Source organism: Arctopsyche grandis, chromosome 4, assembly GCF_051622035.1.
Source record: "Arctopsyche grandis isolate Sample6627 chromosome 4, ASM5162203v2, whole genome shotgun sequence".
Lineage (NCBI taxonomy): Eukaryota > Metazoa > Arthropoda > Insecta > Trichoptera > Hydropsychidae > Arctopsyche > Arctopsyche grandis.
This window is the reverse complement of record NC_135358.1, coordinates 8,136,938-8,156,021: the sequence shown is the minus strand read 5'-3', so window position 1 is coordinate 8,156,021 and position 19,084 is coordinate 8,136,938. Positions and strand designations below refer to the sequence as shown.

General features: G+C 37.3%; 3 protein-coding genes across 5 annotated transcripts in view; 1 reads left to right on the top strand and 2 right to left on the bottom strand.

Annotated features, from left to right (window-relative positions):
• The window catches only part of dpp (decapentaplegic morphogen), a 38,477-nt gene extending 36,101 nt beyond the window's left edge, over positions 1 to 2,376 (bottom strand). The window contains exon 1 of the mRNA XM_077429274.1: positions 2,190 to 2,376. The gene's annotated coding sequence lies outside the window, so the exon portion shown is untranslated. The remainder of the gene's footprint in view (positions 1 to 2,189) is intronic.
• A 6,425-nt stretch (positions 2,377 to 8,801) lies between these two features.
• LOC143910209 (T-cell activation inhibitor, mitochondrial) lies at positions 8,802 to 12,284 on the top strand. Of its 3 annotated transcripts, none has more exons than XM_077428591.1 (13): positions 8,802 to 8,954; positions 9,158 to 9,266; positions 9,362 to 9,479; positions 9,562 to 9,700; positions 9,800 to 9,901; positions 10,069 to 10,186; positions 10,282 to 10,384; positions 10,457 to 10,548; positions 10,626 to 10,726; positions 10,799 to 10,945; positions 11,013 to 11,144; positions 11,224 to 11,368; positions 11,455 to 12,284. In XM_077428591.1, the coding sequence occupies exons 1-13, from the start codon at positions 8,926 to 8,928 to the stop codon at positions 11,542 to 11,544; spliced, it is 1,425 nt and encodes a 474-aa protein (XP_077284717.1). In that variant the 5' UTR covers positions 8,802 to 8,925; the 3' UTR covers positions 11,545 to 12,284. The 3 variants fall into 3 exon arrangements, with proteins under 3 accessions (XP_077284717.1, XP_077284719.1, XP_077284718.1); XM_077428593.1 differs by having other exon boundaries at positions 8,827 to 9,103; positions 9,185 to 9,266; positions 11,455 to 12,283; XM_077428592.1 differs by having other exon boundaries at positions 8,839 to 9,103; positions 9,164 to 9,266; positions 11,455 to 12,283.
• On the bottom strand, positions 11,722 to 16,104 carry cos (kinesin-like protein costa). Its single transcript, XM_077428589.1, has 6 exons — positions 15,749 to 16,104; positions 13,574 to 15,672; positions 13,295 to 13,498; positions 13,033 to 13,190; positions 12,271 to 12,544; positions 11,722 to 12,192 (listed from the first exon to the last, which is right to left on the bottom strand). The coding sequence occupies exons 1-6, from the start codon at positions 16,035 to 16,037 to the stop codon at positions 12,073 to 12,075; spliced, it is 3,144 nt and encodes a 1,047-aa protein (XP_077284715.1). The 5' UTR covers positions 16,038 to 16,104; the 3' UTR covers positions 11,722 to 12,072.
• Positions 16,105 to 19,084: the final 2,980 nt, after the last annotated feature.

The window sequence follows — 19,084 nt, the reverse complement described above, 5'->3', positions numbered from 1 at the left end:
TGCGACAAAACTATAATTACTAACAAAAAAATAAAACGGTAAAATAGAAAATGATCAGTAGATCAGTAGCTATTAAAATAGATATAAGATGTATTAGTAATAATAAAAACCATTTAAAAATCAAAAATAATACCAACTAGACAAGAAATATTCAGATATTCTGAAATTCGATAAAACGCGAATCGTTCGACGTATATACATATGTATATATTTTTGTTCGGCGGAAAATATGTATGTTTGTACGCTCGTATGTGATTTATACACATCCATAAATTATCACGTTTAAACTAAAATAAACAGTTTGATAAGAACAAAATCTGAGTAAGTATATTGAAGTAAATATCATACAGACATATTCAAAATGAAAATAAGTACATTTATTTGACTTCTGTCATATTTGCATTATTGATTGGAAATATTTTAAGGTTTAAAAACGCGATAAACAAAGACCAATGCTCGATTTTTGGGTTTTGAACATACATACATATGCATGCATATATTTATGTATGTATGCAGCATAGTATACGGGACCGGAAAATTCGACCTGGCGCTCGACGCGCGCATGGCGCCCGCTCGACGGCGAGTGCAGCGCGCGAGATGCACTTTTCAAAGCGTTCCAGAGCGAATTTTTAGGAATCGACCCAACGCCATGCCATGCACGTGATGATTTTTCGAGTCGAAAGCCAGCATCGTCGCGGCCGCGAAAACCGCGGCTTTCGAAACTGCGGGACCCATTGTGTCGCAAGAGGTCGTCTCTACAAGTGTTGGCGCTGCTACCGGAATCTCGGCGAGGTTCGGCACCTGAACAACACCTGGTGAAGAGGGCCCCCTCCAGAGCCGGTGCACAAACGGGTTTAAGTGCCAACCAGCTGGTTTCTTACGTAAATTCGTACAGCAGCGGCGGCGCGCGTATTTCACGTGCATATGTAGATATATGCCCCGCCGCCTTTGTGTGCACCCCGGCCCAACTCGGCAATTTCAAAACAAACAAACAAACTTTTCATATAAATATTTCGATGATCGATCCGAAAGATTTTGACAAACGACAAAAAAAAGCAGCGAACGTCCGTCGGCGGAGAGCACGCGCGCTCGGCGTGTCACACTTTAGAAGCGAAAGGGTTAACAGAGCGACACGCACTACTAATGCGGCCGCTGTTGTGCGCCAACCAGTTTGGTGAGATTCTTCAGGTGACGTCGGAAAAATGTCAAACGGAGTGAGGGACCGGGACAGCAGGAAAACCGAGCCGTCCGCACCGAGCGTCCCGCACCGCCCTGGAGACGCCCCTGCGAGGCGACGGTCCAGGGAGGCGCCACCAGCACTAAACAGGGGAAGAAGGGGGACAATCACCAATGGTGAACTGGCCGCACCAGCTAACGGGGAAATCCCGGTGAGCCGGAGGCTTGAGGTCGCGAGGCTGGTGCACTGCTTTTAGGACTTGAACCCACCTCCATTTGACCACCGATCAAAAGCTCCAAAGGTCCCTTCAGATGTCACCCACCGAGGCAAAAGAGGAAGAGCTCGCCACCGGGACGTCGTCAACTTTACACGCACACATAGATAATACATTATCCATCTGGCCGCTTTTATCCGAACGATTCCGAGTGCAGGTTTGCATGAATAAATATAAATCGATAATAAAGTGTATTTTACATAGGCGCGTTGGCATTTCGCGTGGGCGCACGGGGTTTTATGCAGCGCAGTTGCAACCCGGCTCTCGAGACGATCTCTCTGCGATCTAAATGCACTTCGAATCTGTCGCAATCAATAACAATTCATAAATACGTACAAAAAGTTTATTTTCTTTTCGAAAGCTCGAATCAAAATTTAACATTGGGCTGTAGCGTGCGCTCGTTTGTATATATTATATATATTTATGTATATGTATGTGCTCACATCTATTCGAGCAGCGCACATATCTCTTTCACCTTCGCTTGAACAGTTTTTAAACTTTCACAGATAAGACACATTACGTTTTTAGACCGAAAATACCGGTAACAGCACACACACACACACACACACACACACTCACTCACTCACTCACACGTATATGATATATGAAGAAGAAGAAGAGATGGGGGGTGGGGGTGGGGGGAAATAAATTGCACAGAATTAAACGCGAAAATTGTATCGACGGGAATGTTTTAGTGTGTGTTTAAGTAGGAATATGATATAAAAAAATGAACCTCACCGACCAGCTGGAGCGGCCTTTCATCGAGCAAAGGGTGCGAGCGAATTGTAAAAGCTGCCCGCTGAGTGTGAGGGGGTGGTGTTGGGTTGGTGGTGCGAGCGCGCGCGCGCGCAAACTGTCGGTAAAGCGCGTGTTGAGGTAAGGAGTGGTAAGCGCGTGCGTGTGCGCGGCCGGTGGCGCGAGCACTGGCCGACAGAACGGTGGCCAGTGTTGGACAGTGGCCAGAGGCGATCTCCATCTTGCTCTGGTGTGTATGATATACACCTGCAGGCCCTTCTCCACTCGCGGTGGACACCATCTTGGCTCACCATTTTCTCGCACCTGCTCGGAAAATCGGATCGTCCGGTTTTTCTCGAATTTCACTGTGCGGTTTCCGCGCGCGCACCACTTCCTCTCTCGCTTCCGCCTTGACCTTTCCGCTGCAGCCTCTTCAGGAGCGCTCCGAACTCGGCGTTCGGCTCGAAATTTGGTCATGAAATCGCCGATGGCAAGGTGAGCGGAAATTTCATTCGAATGACCAACTTATGAGCGAACTGCCAAAAACAAAACAGAAAAAAAAAACCGCATTTATTACGTATTGAGAGCGAGTGAGGAAATTTACGAACGTCACAAAACCGTTGTTGCCATAGAAGTTGATTTGAGACCTGATTTTGTTATTTTTATCATTTTTACCATGGCTGTGGAGTCGGTTCAAAATTTACCGACTTTATCATTTTTATGATATTGTAACGTATACTAAACAGAGCCGCCGAGTGATTGCGATCGGATTAGACCGGGTAGCGTCCTGAGAGACCGTGTGACCGGGGTAAGGATTAGCGACAAGCTAAGTGCATTAAAGCTAAACAATGATTGCACTTCTCATACCGTGGGAATACATATCCGAATACGTGACTATACAGTAGGTAAACAGATTAGACGTCCTGAGAGATCTACCCTTTATAAGGCGGTACGTAGGCGATATCATGTCATTCAATAATCATCCTTAATCCTTAATCATCAATAAATGCTGTGAGACGACTGTTGGCCTTTTACTTGGAGCCTCCACCCACCCCTACGCAACAATATTATGATTATTACAAGGCTTTTTATCTTATTTTATAAAGCCCGGACCCAGAGCGTGCCGCGTATTGTTCAAATGTTGTAAATGCATTGTTAAAGGTTTGCCGAACCTTTTTCACAAAGGATTTACAACAATGGAACAATCTTGGCTATCCTACCTCTACTTATTTATTACTAGTTTTTTACCCGGCTTCGCTCGGTATTTGTAATATAAACAGCTTAAACATGGTGAATCTACATATACTAGTAAATATTAATTGGTTTTTTTATTAAATTTATTTGAATCGAAAAAAAAATATATCGAAAAACTTTGTTTTGTTTTCGATGTTCCCAACCAAAAATACTAAAAAAAAACATACATACAAAGTCTCTTTCGAAATCATATATTAGATTATAATAAAGACATTATAAATGGATAACGAATAATAATAACAAAATAAGTATTTTGTATGTTTCATTTCACTAATGATCGATTTGAAACATTGCCATTTTGCGCGGTTTGATCACTTTAATAGAAATTTAAATCGCTTCCGATAGTTCGATGATGAAAAAGAATCGTAATAAACACGTTTAAGAAAGCAAAAACTTGAGACGATGACATACGTATAGTGGCCAATAGCCTTATATGTTTTTATAAGGTTTTGTTTTATTGTAATATACATATCTTGCCAACGTATAAAATTTTTAGTAAAAAAATTAATAACAATTTTCAAAATATAAAAATTAAATCACTAAAAATTGACATGTAACCCAATTTATTGAATTATTGGTAAATAAATAGGTATAAATAAAAAATTAGTACATTCATAGTGTATGTGTATTAATTTTATTATTATTATTATAATTATTTACATATTAGCAACAGTGACATTACAGAATACTCTAACGCGTCACTGTGACCAGACATATATGAAAGCATAATATAAATATTGTATATAAGATAATATTTTTTTGAAATCATATTCAAATACTGGTGACATAGTGGGTAGGATGGTTTTTGCCAATTCAATGAAGGAACCACTTCACTAATAAAATCAGATAAATTGGAAAACTCTGGTAGGAAATGATTAACTTGGAGTCACAAATGTCCAAGTCTGACTTATTAGAATCAATTATTTTTAATCGCGGTCAGCTCACGAGATCGATCCCGTCAACCCTCGGTGCTTAGTATCAACGTGACCACTGAGCCACGCTGCTGGCTAATACACAAACAACTCAATTTAATAAAAAAATGTATGAGAAAGGGGAAACAATCGGTTTTGGACACAACACATAAAAATGCGTGCAATCCAACGATTTTATTTTAAATGTAATTAAAATTCGTACTTACATACATATATAGAAATGATTAAATTTCAATTTATTATTGGACTTACTTCAGATTCTAGTTGATACACACGGTAATACCATTAATTAAAGAAAACAATTAAAAAAAGGAGTCGAAGTCGGTTGATTTTATGATAATTTATCAAAATAAGAGCATTCACGATAAAAAAAACAAAAGAATTTTTTTTCAATGAAAACCTTTTTTTTTCAAACAAGTAGAAAAAATATTTTATAAATAAAATGGAGTATCAATTATATTTAGATGTTTTTGCCATAAAAGCGAGACCTGACCCAATCAGTCCTTCTGGATGTTTTAACTGCACACGTTATTACCAGATTTTTATTACGAATAAATAATAAATCCTAAAAATTATGGAAATCAGGAGGTTTTATGATATTCGGTAGCTGCGCAATATATGTATGTGATGCGTAATTTACGGTCGTCTTGTTTGTTTGTACAAAAAAAAGTTTAAAAATAGATAATTTAAATACTTGGCAGTGAGGATTAGTGGACCAACCCCAAGCAGATACGCGTTTTAAATTTCAATTTATATGCAAGTAAGTTTTTATATCAGAAATAAAGACATCCTTAAGCCCGAGTATATGTGAACCGTTTAAAATTGTAAAACATTCCATATATGACTAAACATTTTTACTTGTGTAATTATTTTTCTCAGCGTTCGAATGTATATCGTCATTTTCTATTAATTTAATTGGCAAAACTAAATGCCAATAATCAAAAACTCATTAACGGGAAGATGAAATATAACATGATAATATTAGTTAATTTATTTACAAGCGTGAAATTTCATCGAAATTAAAGAACATTAAGAAATTTGCAAATCCAATCATTCAATAAACATGTTAAAATTCTTAGAAATTGGTGGAATAATTTATAATGCTGGAAAATGTATATATGAATAAATATTACATATTAAAAATGCATATTTGTGTATTGAATTCATTCGTATAAAAAAAAGATACATGCATATGTGGTTTTTCGTTTAGAACTGACCTATGGCAGTATCAACCCAAATAGCCAAGAGAAATGACGCAAATGTAAATCAAGCTAGAACAAATTTTAAAACAAACTTTCTAATTAAAACAGCGCATAAATTTTTTATTTGTTTTGATTGACAATGCGCGATACTTATAATGTTTTATAATATGCCATTTATATATAGAAATCTTACGAGAACAACACGTGACTTTCTCCAAATATTTAAAATCATTTAATGAACATTGTAACTAATAAAAAATATTTAAGTATAAAGACAATTAGCTAGTAGCATGGCTTAGTGGTTACTTTAATGCTAACCACCGAGAAGTTGCCTGGTACGATAGCGTGGGTTGACCTTGATTGAAAACAATTTATTCCGAGTACTTCTGTAGTGCTACTTGTCAGACGTGGATATTTATGACTCCCGGTTAATCTTTCCTCATCACAATTTATTTGATTTCTTTGTTGAAACGGTTCCTTGTCAAATGCGTAAAAACCATTCTACCCACTATGCCACCACTATTTGAATATGATTTCAAAAATTAATCACCTACAAATTTAGTTTAATACCATAGGTGTCGCTCAGGGGCAGCCTGATCATGGGAAAATCATTAAATTATCAGCATTTATATAAATCATATTAATAAAAAAATGCATGCGAATAGTGCAAGAATCTTACCTTGTGATAATTAATATTGTGTGAGAAATATATGTTGAAAATTTGAATCATAATAAAAATTAACCAGAAAAACAGACAGAAAACCAAAACGTTTAGTTCTGAACAGGACCAGAAGGCAATAAATACTGAACCTTTTCAAGTTCACTCTTGAAAATAAAGTGTTTTTACCCCCAAATCCACATCTAGAACATTGTTCTTTCGATGACAAACCAATACTCAACATCCTTGAAGAAATACATCTGTAAGTCGCAAAGATAATAGAACATAAAAGACCTAGCTCTATGCGGACCGAAGCTATACCTGCTATCCCGTTATTTCCCTGAATTATAGTTCGGATGTGTTACAAGTTGTAACTTTCAACAGCAATCCACAAGTATACAACAAGACAAAGTATTTTTTAAGGAATATAATTTTTTCGACTCTCATTTATTTTGGCTGCCTGTGTGCGTTGCACACATTTGTACATATGGTAGGCGCGGCCCTGCATGTGTAAATGCGAAATTTCCGACATTTTTACATACCTCTTATGCATTTCACATGGTTTTCGTGTAAGTGGTAATTTTTATGATTCCATTCAAATGTATTAGTGTTAAATCTTTGCCAGTTTTAACACTACAGAAGTGAACGGAAAAATGCCCTTACTAATATTTTTTGTCAAAATCGGGTGCGCATTAAAATTATATTGCATTACCGATTGTGCAACTTTGTTGCATTTAAAATGGAAATACGCGTGTATTTATAATAATCATGTAATCACTATTATATTTTTGTTGAACATCGTTTAGACTAGAGCGGAGGATTTTGCACCGATATTAATTATAAACAGTGGAAGCGGTTTCTTTCGTCTACATTATGTGTATAGTCGTAAATCTGGCATCGCCAATTTACTCAGTCAACTCCGGTGGATGTGTGTACGTGTATATGTCGATAAACATTGCTTTACCGAGAAGAGCCGACTCCAGAAGAGCAGAAGCCCGTCGAAACAAAACAAACAAGCATGGTGTTCCCGATTCTGCGGAAAATCGACACAAATAAAGTCGTTGCATCACCAAATTCAACGCTAATTAAACGCAATTCGCCAAATTGGATGATTCAAGTACACGTGTGTAAGGATGTAAAAATTCAGACAAGGTGATTCACACACTTCACATCACCAAATTCATCGAGTGAAATATGTAACTAGCCGAATTGCCTGGCGTTGCTCGACAGGTGAAAAATAGAAAAGATAAAAAATTTTGGTTCGAGTACTATGAAATAGTACGGTAAACGGATTATTGCGCAAATTGCGATCGTGCGCACGACAATCGTTGCCACAAAAATCGTGAATACAGAATATCTGGCACTCGAGTTCTCGTTTGTACAATATTTCGCGTGTGATTGATGGAGTTTTTGGGTGCCAGATGTTCCGTGATCGAGATTTTAGTGTATAATCACCGAACCAAATGGTACATATGTACATATGTAGGTATATCATTTTTTTTTGGTTAAAACTGCTTGCAGCTTGCATAGCAGACAATCTAAAATTTAATTGAATATATTAAAATACATAATTTGACTATATATACATAGAAAGAATCTATCTACAGTAGAGCCCCCGAGAACACGATATTTGGTCCGTGTTATCGGTCTCAAAATCCACGTTCTCCGGGGATCCACTGTATTCAAATACGAAAGATTTTTATAAGGTAAAAAATGATTTTCTGAAACTAATATTTACTTATGAGATGAATACTAATTTTTACAAATATTAAATAAGATTTTTTTTAAACATAATTTAAGTAGCAAGACCATAAAAGATTATTAAAATATTAAGTTCACATTTAAAATTTTTCTTGATATTTATATCAATGAGTTTACATATGCAAATATACATATACAGACATACGTTTGTGTACGTAAATGCATACACATGCATGTACATATGTGCATATATAAATAAACGCTTGCATATTATTTTGAAAACATCGGTCGGGGATATACAATATGAAAATAATCAGATGTAAAAATATATCGAGTATAGAATAATGAAGCGTTAAATCCAGCCGACATTCCACCGTGTTCTGAAACCGTAAAAGGCGTTTTAATTAATTTTTACGACTTTATATAAATCTTTTGAATGAGGAACGAAGAATCTTCGATCCCACTCAAAACGGTTTTACCGAGACGCTGGTAATAAAAAAGGAAATACGGTAATGAAAATTGAATTCGCATTTTATACATATACCCACATATTTGTGTACTTGTGTTGGTTTGGCAACCCTACCCACCGCAATGCTTTTGTCTGTCATCTCACGGATACAACGCATTTCGAAACGCTTGAGAAAACAATTCTTAAATAACGTCAATGGTTCGCAGAATTATAAGTGTATACTAACGTCTAACGATTTTTGAAAAGAGCATGTGTATCGATTTTCACGTTTATTCTCGTTCGTGACCTTACTACGCGTAATTTTATAATTTTAAATGTATAGTTAAGAATTTCAATTGAATATTCTTTTACATAAATGTGTTTTTATCTATTAAAAATATTAATAAAGCTTTTGTGCATAGTTGACATTTTTCTCTCTTTCGGCCAACAAAATTACGTAGAAGGGTTATGTCACGTTGAAACATGGAACTTCGATGACAGCTTTTTTATTAATATAACTATTTATTTAAAATAAGAAACCAATATGTATATAAACCTTTCGAAAATTCAATGGTAATTAAAGTCACATTTTCTTTATATTCTAGTTAAATTACATGGGCTTGAATTATTTCGACAAACTGTATTGACAGTTCGGCTGTCACTTTGACAAGCGACTATTGTGTTCTGTTGAACTTTTCAAATGTCAAACAAATGACTATAGGGTAGTAAAATCTTTTTACCTTCTTTATCAGATCGTTTCTTATATTTAATGAAAGTTTTAGGATTTTTTGTCGTCATCTTAGCACTGCTGAAGTTTCAACTGCCCTAAGACCGTTCTATTTTTCTGTGCATCCAGATTTGTTTGGAAGATATCCAGAACAGCGGGTATTCTCTTCATAAATAATTTTACAAAATCTAGTATATTTATATTCTATGGAAATTTTTTAACCGGATCTTGTTTTTGTCTATATATATTCTAGAGTGTTAATGAGAATTCTTTGAAGCAATTGAGTGCGCTCTTAGAAGCCCAACAAACTAAAACATTATTGCCATCAACGACTCTGTCATTTTATCTCAGAGAAAAATCTCAACCGAAAGGTTTGTCCGTTTTATTTATTTTGTCAATATGTGAGTGTTATTTTGGTTTTTATGATTTCGAATCCGATGTGTTTTGTGTTAGGAAATTTTAAATTAATAAACATAATACTATCTGGCAACAATGTTCGACAGTCCGTCTTAGCAGTACTAAAAGCATGTCAATTACCCACCGATTATGTTGATAAAATTTCTAAGCCTATTCCAAAAAGCAACAATTTCAAGTACGTATTTAATTTTTAATACGATATACATACATTCTTTATGATTTTAATTACTTTTTCAAATGTATTTTAACATTATATGAATGTTTTCGAGTTTAGAACGTTCGGCTACAACACTCCTTTTGATGAAAATGATCCTTTTTATACTAGTTTCATTATGAAGGAGCAAGTCAGCAGAGTTAAAGATTTGAATTCATTAAAGTGAGTAAGTATGGTTAAATTAATATGTAATTAATTTGTATGTATACTATTAATTACATATGAATATGTTTGTATAAAATATTGTCTATTTATAACATATAAAATTGTTATTCTTAAATCAAATCATTACATAACAGCAAATTGTAACTTTTGAAATATCATTTCAGCTCTTGGGTCAAAAAAAACTATTCCAGTGCACGTACAAAATACGATTCAACTAAAGCAACCAGAGATCATATAAGTGAATTGCAGAATTCATTGACAACAAAATATTTGCTTAAAGAAGTATGCTATTATAATACATATGTATTTAAAATAGCAGTATTTACATACGTATATACTTTTTTTGTAAATGAAAAATAAATTCATATTTTATTCAGATAAAATGGGATTCGGGATGGAACGTTAGTCATATACGAGGCAGTTTACAAAGTTTTAACGCACTTGCAACACAACATCCGTTTGAAATGAGCAATCTTAAAGGTAAGACGGTGATTCAATATATTGTACTATCGAAAAAACATTTTAAATTGTTTTAACGGGTTATAAAACTAGGTCGAACTCTTGTCTTTGGACAGTTCACCGGAGTTAGTTTAGACGGTGACGTCTATTTGGGAAACACTGAAGTTCGAAACAATTGGCTTGATGTTAGTATTACTTAAATTTGAATTTTTAGTTTTAAAAATAGTCTAGTATATGTACGAGTAAATATTAACTGTTGCAGTCAATAAAAAAAGTTAAACAACACGATGATGCTTTACTATCCATTCCAATGTATGAAAAAACATTATCTACCGTACTACGTGATATACATATTAAAAGAAGGTATATGTAAAAAATTTTATTTTTACTATCAAGTTAATGTTTTTGCACATTTTTAAATGGTTCTTTTTTCAGAAAATTTATGCCTAAGATACAAGCAGCTGAATATTGCAAGCAGCTGCGTCACTTGACAACATCGCTCGAAGATGTTCATACATCGGGAAATGGTTTCCCAAAATCCGTTCCTAAATCGTTGTCCAATTATGAAATTGTCGTTGAGCAGTTAGTAAACCATATTTCACTAAAAATGTATCAATACATATCTATATATAATTAATATTATCTTTAGGGAAGCAGGACCGTTGATGATTTCGCCAACAGGACAAATTATAACCCCTTCTTCGTGTCCGGGAGATCAATTAGTCAGCTTCATAGCAGCTCATCTAGATGAAGCGATGGAAGGCCTGACACAATACAAAATGTTGCAAACCTTTTCAAAGATTTTCTTTCTGTAAATGTGTTATACCCGTTGACAAGCCTAACAAATGTAATACTTTTAGAAATAAACACACTGAACGTACTCTTCACAAGGAATGTGTATCGCGTTTGGGTCTTTTGGAACTTATGAAAGATGACTGCGTTACACCAGATCGTATGATACAGTGCTGTCAACATTTGCTGCAACACGCTTCGGAATTACAAAATGTAATATATGTGTACAATCGATGGGGAAAATTTTGTTGAAGCTTAATTTATAAAAAAATGATTAATCAATCGTTTGATTTTCTTAGGATTTCCAAGGAATTAGCTTGTGGGTGACGAGCTATTACTCAGTGCTTTCCGACGGTATGATGTGTATACCTTGGGACTGGAAATGGTGATATCATTAATGGAGAATTATTATATTTGTCTACATTTGATTTATATGCTAAATTCTATCTGTAATAACTTAATGATGAGACGAATCTGATTCCAATATATTATATTTCAACTATAATTCCAATATACATATGCGTAGTTGATTGAGCATCCAAAGGATATAAAAATATTTTTGTTTTGTGTGATAAATTAGTTCATTTATTTTTTTTTGTTTTGCAATACATTTATTTTTATATAATGTAAAATATGTACATTGAGTATTTGCCATTAAATTTGAGTAATTGCATACTAAATATGCAAACATACATACATGTACAAATATAAGCTTCATCGAGAACAATAATTAAATTAGATACTAGATAATTTAATACAAAAATAAACCAACAATAAATAATTATATTTTGAATCACAATATACAGATTGAATTGTAAAAAAAAGTATTTATATAATATTTTTTAAAAGATATTTCCCTACTATTAGATCATTTAATGAATAAATAGTACTTGCTTTTTTTTTTAAATATATAGATCTTACTTTTTTGGTTTATCTTCTTGAACGATAACTAATTTATTTTTTTGACGAGTGACTTTTGTAGTAGGATCACTATTGACGGGTTGTAATTGTCTTAAATTTTGACTTGGAATACCACTCTGAAAAATGTACCAAACGACAATAAACAATGAGAACAATTATTTATGATTATAAATAAAGTATCAGCAACAAATTACCTGATGAAACCTTGCCACTTGTTCTATTTTGTTCAAAATTCGCGTATTTCCCTCGACCGTCTCATCCTTCACTTTAAACTTGGCCGTTGTAGCTGCAATGTGACTGTGCTGGGTTAAAATATTATCAACGTTCGATCCGTTTTCATGTGATTTAATTCTCGGTGGATATTCCAAGGGGAACGGGATCCTATTACACATGCCATTGTAAATAGTGCTATCGCTTTCTGTATCTCCGGCCATTTCTCGCATTAATTGATTCAGAGTGTGGTAATGCCTGAAAACGTTTAAATGTTTATGAAGTTTTTTTATTACATACATTAATCATATGTGCCATGACAGGAATTACCGAAGGCGACACATATGGTTAAATTATTGTTTGTACATAAGTATTTACAATTTTTCAAACATAACAGAACATAGAATACAATAGAGACATCTATGGACAATTGATACATAGAAAATCTGCGAGAAATATGATTCAACAAATTCGAGATGCTAATAACTCGAATTTGCAAGAAACTGAGGGAGAGGATACCGATTTATCGGATCCTCTTTTCAACAATTAAGATAGAAAAATCGAAAAATTCTAATAGGAGACAGTCGATCTGTGTTTTAATAACCACAAGATTTCGCTAGCAGCGTATATGGCCGGGACTTGAACCCACAACCTCTCTATTGGTATGCAATAGCTTTACCAGTGCACTATAACATTTAAATAATTAGTTATAATTTGAAATATAATAACCGGAAATTAAGTTTTACCTTGCTGTAAGTGTTGTGGTACGACGAGCATGAGTCAATCGGGCATGTTGCAAAGCAGCCCAAGCATCAGCACAACGACGTCTCCAACCACCAGCTTCTTGCTGTGCTGCACTAGCTGCAGCTTCAAGGTTAACACAATTGCCTCTTAAATCAATCACCTGTAAAAAAAAATCGACATAAAAAATTGAAAGATTGTGTATAATGTTTTGATTTACATACACATAAATTTTTGAAATTATTGACTTAGTTAAGTTGAAATTACTTTTTGGAAATATTTATATAGTAAAGTTCTCATTTCATTTTGAGATAATTTATTAAGTCGAGCCATTAATAGTTCTTCTCCTCGTTCACGCTGGCCTTTCACCTCTACTAAAGAATGTCCTCTGCCACAAATCAATTCATTTTTATATTCTATTGCAGTATCAATCGCTTCTACAGCTTCTTCATATTCCATTAATTTTCTTTCCTGCAAAAAGTTCATAATTGAATGTGAAAAAACATACTATTTTAAATGTACTACAAATATGTAATATCGGCTGACCTCGGTATCGGAGAGAGATTTTTGGGTTTTGCGTTTGTGCCCTAAAATGCATTGTTGATCAAGCAAACATTCCCTTGTTTTTCTTAGATTCCTAATTTCGCGACGAAGCATAGATTCTTTGTCTTCGGATAGTTCGCATTTTTGTAGGTCAGATGCCTTTTCTTTCAGAATGTGATCTAAATGAGATAATCGCGAACTAACTTGTTTTAAAGTTGGTTGTTTTTTAGGTCTCACTTTTGCTTCAGCAGAATGATCGAGAATGTCTTGATTGTAGATTTCATCTAATTTAGTTTTATCCTTGATTAATTCTAATTCTAAAGTGTTTTTCCGTTTTTCATCGCGCTTTATTTGCTTTTTTATTTGTTCAATTCGTTTTTTATAAGCCTTCAATTTGTTCTCATGTTTTTTAACTTCTTTATTATTATCACTATTGATTTGTTTGCCCAATTCTTGGTCTAATAATCGCCTCTCGTAATGGTCAACTATAGCCCTACATTTTTGGACTTGTTGACTATGTTTAGTATTCCCGTCTCCACTGATGAACTTTGCTTGGGCGGTCACTAAATCTGATTTAGCTTTTTCAAATTCTTCCTTAACGTTGGCTTGTTTGGCATTATTTTGTCTTTTGACGATCTTTGAAAGATCTTGAATCAATTGCTCTTTTGCAATGCACAGGCTTAACAATTCTTTTAATTGCATTTCGCTGTCTTGTATGGCTTTTGTTATCTTCCCAATAAGATTTTGCTTGAATGTGTACTTTTGCAGTTGGGCTTTGTATTTTTTACAAGATTCACTAGGAACCGGGGAATCAATAATTTTTAATAATTCTCTTTCAACCAACTTAGGTTCTGGATCTTCGTATGCTTTATGAGATTCTAATATAATTTTCTGAGATTCAGGTGATATTGCTTTAGCAGCTGCGCGTCTTAATAACTCTAATTCACTTCCGCTCAAGCTTTCCCCAGGTTGAATTGTTTTTCTTCGCCCCGTTTGAACGGAAGGTGTCGTTGATACATAGTTATCTGAAGTTTCAACGTCAGCCGTTCCATCACAGTGAATATATTCTTCACATCTATCTGATGCTAGTTCATCAGTTTTTTCTCTAAAATACTCCATATATTTACAAAGTTTATCAGTAAACAAAAAATCATCATGCTGAACACTAGTATCGGAATCAACATCCGAGTCACTCGGTTCACTTGGTTCAGTATCTTCTGCAATTCGAGGCAAAACATTTTTATTTTCTGAAAAAGGCTCACCAGTATTGTCTCCCAAATCTAGTAATGCGGGATTGAGACAATCATCACATTCGGCTTTTAGAAAAAGCCATTCGTTTACTTGGGCGGTTTCAGATTTAGACAGGAGATTACTCTGCAAGATTTTTTGAAATAAACCTTCGGCATTAGCTACCAATTTTATCCATTGCTGAGCGGCAAACTGCAAACCAAAATATTGTTCGGGACACTGGTTCAAATCTTTTTCAACATTTATCGCGGTATTATTATCGGCGAATCCATTCACGGTTACAAAATTTCGAATGCCTCGACAACACCAACAAAGCTCTAACGTTTTTAAAGATAGTTCCAATTGCAAAGGATCTGCACTGAGACAACATATAATCCAAGTCAAAGCGCGTCCGCCGAAAGAGTCTCTCAGCATAGCTGTTAAGAGAGATTGTTCGTAATTAACTAACTTCGGATCAGTCATTTGAAGTAAATTCCTAATTATATCTTCCACTGAATGGAGACTTGGCTCAGGATATGCAGCCAGCTCACAAAAGCTAGCAGTCGACAACCTATGATGTAAAATTCCACTAGCATCGATCCATTTTTGCTCTATACTAATCGTAAAAACAGTATGGCAGGGTTCATAGCACTCATTAGAATACCCTTTGACTAGATATTGAAAAGCTTCGGCTAGATTGGTGCATCTAGCCAGGCCGCAACCCAAAAGATCGGTAACTCCTCCGTTCACTAATCGCATCCAAGTCAAGTGAATTACAAAGCTCCTTTCGGGCATTTGACTCAATCTGTGAAAAGTGTCGTATAAGAAACGTGGAATGATACCTCGATCTTGATCATTATATATAGAATCAACATCTGCAAGGAAACATATTCGTGACATATAGACGGATTGAAGTGTTAATTGTGAATAGTTGAGTTTTGAAACACAAACCTGGGCCAATTAGTGTATAAGTTTTTCCTGATCCCCGTTGCCCAAATGTGACAACGGAAACATCACAACCGTCTAGAAAGCATGATAACTGGGCCCCGGTAAGGGTAGCATAGACTTGTGCTTGTGGGGCACCCGGACCAAGAGCCGCATCCAAGGGCCAGGCACGCCCTCCGTAAGACACGAGACGGCCATCCACCGCCTCGAGACCACATCCGCCATCGGTGCCCCTTTCTGAGCTCCCGCCCCCACCCCCCCGCACCCGAGCCCCCACCTGCAATGGCACTTCCATATCTACCCCTGCTCTCAAACTCCTCCCCACCAGGATCACACTGACAGTTACACTTGCACAGTAAACAAACCACACCTTAACGTTACAATTTACGGCCATTACACACATTTTTATTTTTTATTTTTCAAAATTATAACTACTTTCACTCTAAATAATTAACTTATACAATATTTGGTATTTTTCTGCACTATTCTAGGGAAAAACTACAATCGTTTTCCATTCAAAAGTCATTGGCCACTCGAATTAAAATAATATAAATATTAACCAACAAAAAGTCAAGTTGGTATGGTCCAACGACCCCCACTCCCCGGTCCAGTCGGTTTCTGGGCGCGAGACACAACAGACTCTCCTTGGACAGAGTCGAATACACACACCAGGCTGCTCTGTAACAGGATTTGTACAGACACCACACCGAGTTGAGCAGAGCTTCCCGCATACGCACGAAACTAGTGGTATCTTTGACGCTCCCAGATCTTCCCGCCATTTATTTTCCAACGCCAGCTAATTAGCGGTGTAGGAATCTAGCACAACTTGTCCTATTACGAATCAAAACCAGTGATCTCATCATTGATCCTGTACAAACATGCATAACTCTAGGGCAACGTCCCCTTCGACCATTCCAGAAGAAAGAGTTCATCACTCGATCGTAAAACGAACGAAACCCAACAGTGATGTCACCAGGCAACCGCAACACATGTCTGGAAAGTCTGGAGTTCAACCAGCTCACTTCTCCGAAGTTCAGCCTCTTCGTACATACAATAACCGTTATAGCGATTGAACTATGGAGGATGAACGAATGAGACGACTGGCATGTTAATGCACGTGTTTATTATATGACAGCTGAAGACAGAGTGAGTAGTAGCTCTCCGAACCCAGCCGGGTTGGTCCCCACTCGCAGGAAGGCAACCAAACTCGACCATGTCGTATAAGCGAGCCGCCACATCACTCCCCCCCCAGCATCAGCGATACCAAAATTACAAAGAAACAAATTTTACAAAAGAAAAAAAATTATTGTTACACAAAGAGAAAAAATTATTACGTGGGGAGAAAAAAAAATGTTGACGTGGGTCATCCGCTGTGTACATAGGTGTACCGCCCTGAATGGTCGGTAGATTCGAGGGCGGTGACGTCGCGAGCAGGACGGTGGGTGGTCCGATGGTCGCGCGATGCGATGCTGCGGCGGCGCCGCTCTTCCGAGGCTGATGTCGGTTGGTGGGGCGGCGGGGGCGGCAGGGGCATCGATGTGGTTGATGATACTCCGAGCTGGACTGTGAGTCGTTGTGGCTCGTGGAGGTGTTGTAGCGCTACCGCCCGTCTCGGCGTGACGACGCTCGTGGGGACGGACGGGGCCTTGATGATGATGATGATGATGATGATGATGATGATGGTGCTGAGGTGGTGTATGTCTTGTGGTGCTGGATGACCGTTCTATGTGTAGTGGATCGCGCATGACTCCACATCCAGCTGTCAAGATCGTCGTCTCATTCGCTCCCCCATTTTTTAAAAGCACCTGTCGTCGACGTTGTGGCTGGACGTCGGTAGGTAGGTAGGTAGGTAGGTAGCCGTGTCTGCTCGTTTATTGTCACCCGCGGGCCGCGACGCGTGTTGATGGCGATGGGGGCGCGGCGGGTAGCTTCTCCCGCCTGACTCGGCGAGGCAGGGATGAGCGGCATGGGATGAGCGGCATGTTGAAATTGATCGAGGCTGCGTGGCTCGATGTCGGGGGTCACCAGTATTGGTGATGAACGAATGAGACGACTGGCATGTTAATGCACGTGTTTATTATATGACAGCTGAAGACAGAGTGAGTAGTAGCTCTCCGAACCCAGCCGGGTTGGTCCCCACTCGCAGGAAGGCAACCAAACTCGACCATGTCGTATAAGCGAGCCGCCACAGAACAAAAATAAACGATCCTCTTCCAAACTCAACTGGGTTTCCATAGGCCGGGAAACGGTCGAAACCTTTAACCCGCCCTATAGCGTAATAGTCAGAAGCTGTCTCTTCCAGAGAGGAAGGGACCTCACCACAGCCCAGCGTCGACGAGAGTGCCTCTCGTGAGTCGTGACCTGGTCTCCAGCTCCTCTCCAGTCATAAATTACCGAACCAGGTAGACCCAACCACTTAATCTATGTGACACGTCATCTTCTAGGTCAGTCTAGATTTTCTATATCGTCTCCACCACCTGGGGGGTTTCCGGTCAAGTCACCCGACATAACGGAAACACGTGTGGCGTTTTCCACCAGTGGCGTTACATTAGCACCCAACGTGAGACATTCAAACGTACAAGTGAACGTTACAGCAATGCTCATTTCAATATTTTGAGGCGGTCGTTACAACCTCAAATGTATGATAAATTACTATGCTTTCAATTAATAGTGAACAGAAGTCCCACCGAGAGTATAGGGATACATTATACCAACTGCATACCCAGACGAGTGACCGCTAGACACACGACCCCGCAACTCGCACAGCAAATCACCTCTAGACATGCGTCAAGCGATCTGGACAATAACATCACGCAGCTGCACAGCGAACGATCCCTAGCATTGATCTCATCGCACATCTGCATTGCGCAACCTCCAGACATTGACATTAGCATCGCCTCATATCGAACTGAAGTATATAAACCAGCACGCCAACCCCAGAAGCCAGTGAGCCTCTGGAGTTCATTCAGCCCACTTTTCCGCAGTCGAGCAACTAGCATCTTCGCCGTACATAAAATAGTACATACTTGTATACTGAACAATAAATAAATTTCTTCCAAACACAAACGTATTTCCATAGGGCGAGACACTGATCAACACACAAACGAGTATGGGGGGTGGTAAAAGTGAAACGACGGTGTTTTTGTAAACACGACGACTTAATATGACGGGCGTGAAAGAAGTAAAGTGGTCTACCAACATTTTTAAATCGGTGTCAACTCGCAGTATGGCAACCCAGGTTCGACCATATCGTAGGGGGTAATTGGATTATTACGCACATTGCGATCGCCATGAAAATCGCGAATATGGGATATTCGGCACTCGAGTTCTCGTTAGTATGAT

What these genes read in the sequence shown, in the direction of transcription:
- cos (XM_077428589.1), bottom strand. Translation starts at nt 16,037, where the DNA reads ATGGAAGTGCCATTGCAGGTGGGGGCTCGGGTGCGGGGGGGTGGGGGC. An exon ending in AATCTCTCTCCGATACCGAG is followed by an intron (nt 13,499 to 13,573) that starts GTCAGCCGATAT and finishes AACTTTTTGCAG; the next exon opens with GAAAGAAAATTAATGGAATA. An exon ending in ACCACAACACTTACAGCAAG is followed by an intron (nt 12,545 to 13,032) that starts GTAAAACTTAAT and finishes AAACGTTTTCAG; the next exon opens with GCATTACCACACTCTGAATC.
- LOC143910209 (XM_077428591.1), top strand. Translation starts at nt 8,926, where the DNA reads ATGTATATAAACCTTTCGAAAATTCAATG. An exon ending in CAAAATATTTGCTTAAAGAA is followed by an intron (nt 10,187 to 10,281) that starts GTATGCTATTAT and finishes TATTTTATTCAG; the next exon opens with ATAAAATGGGATTCGGGATG. An exon ending in GATATACATATTAAAAGAAG is followed by an intron (nt 10,727 to 10,798) that starts GTATATGTAAAA and finishes TTCTTTTTTCAG; the next exon opens with AAAATTTATGCCTAAGATAC.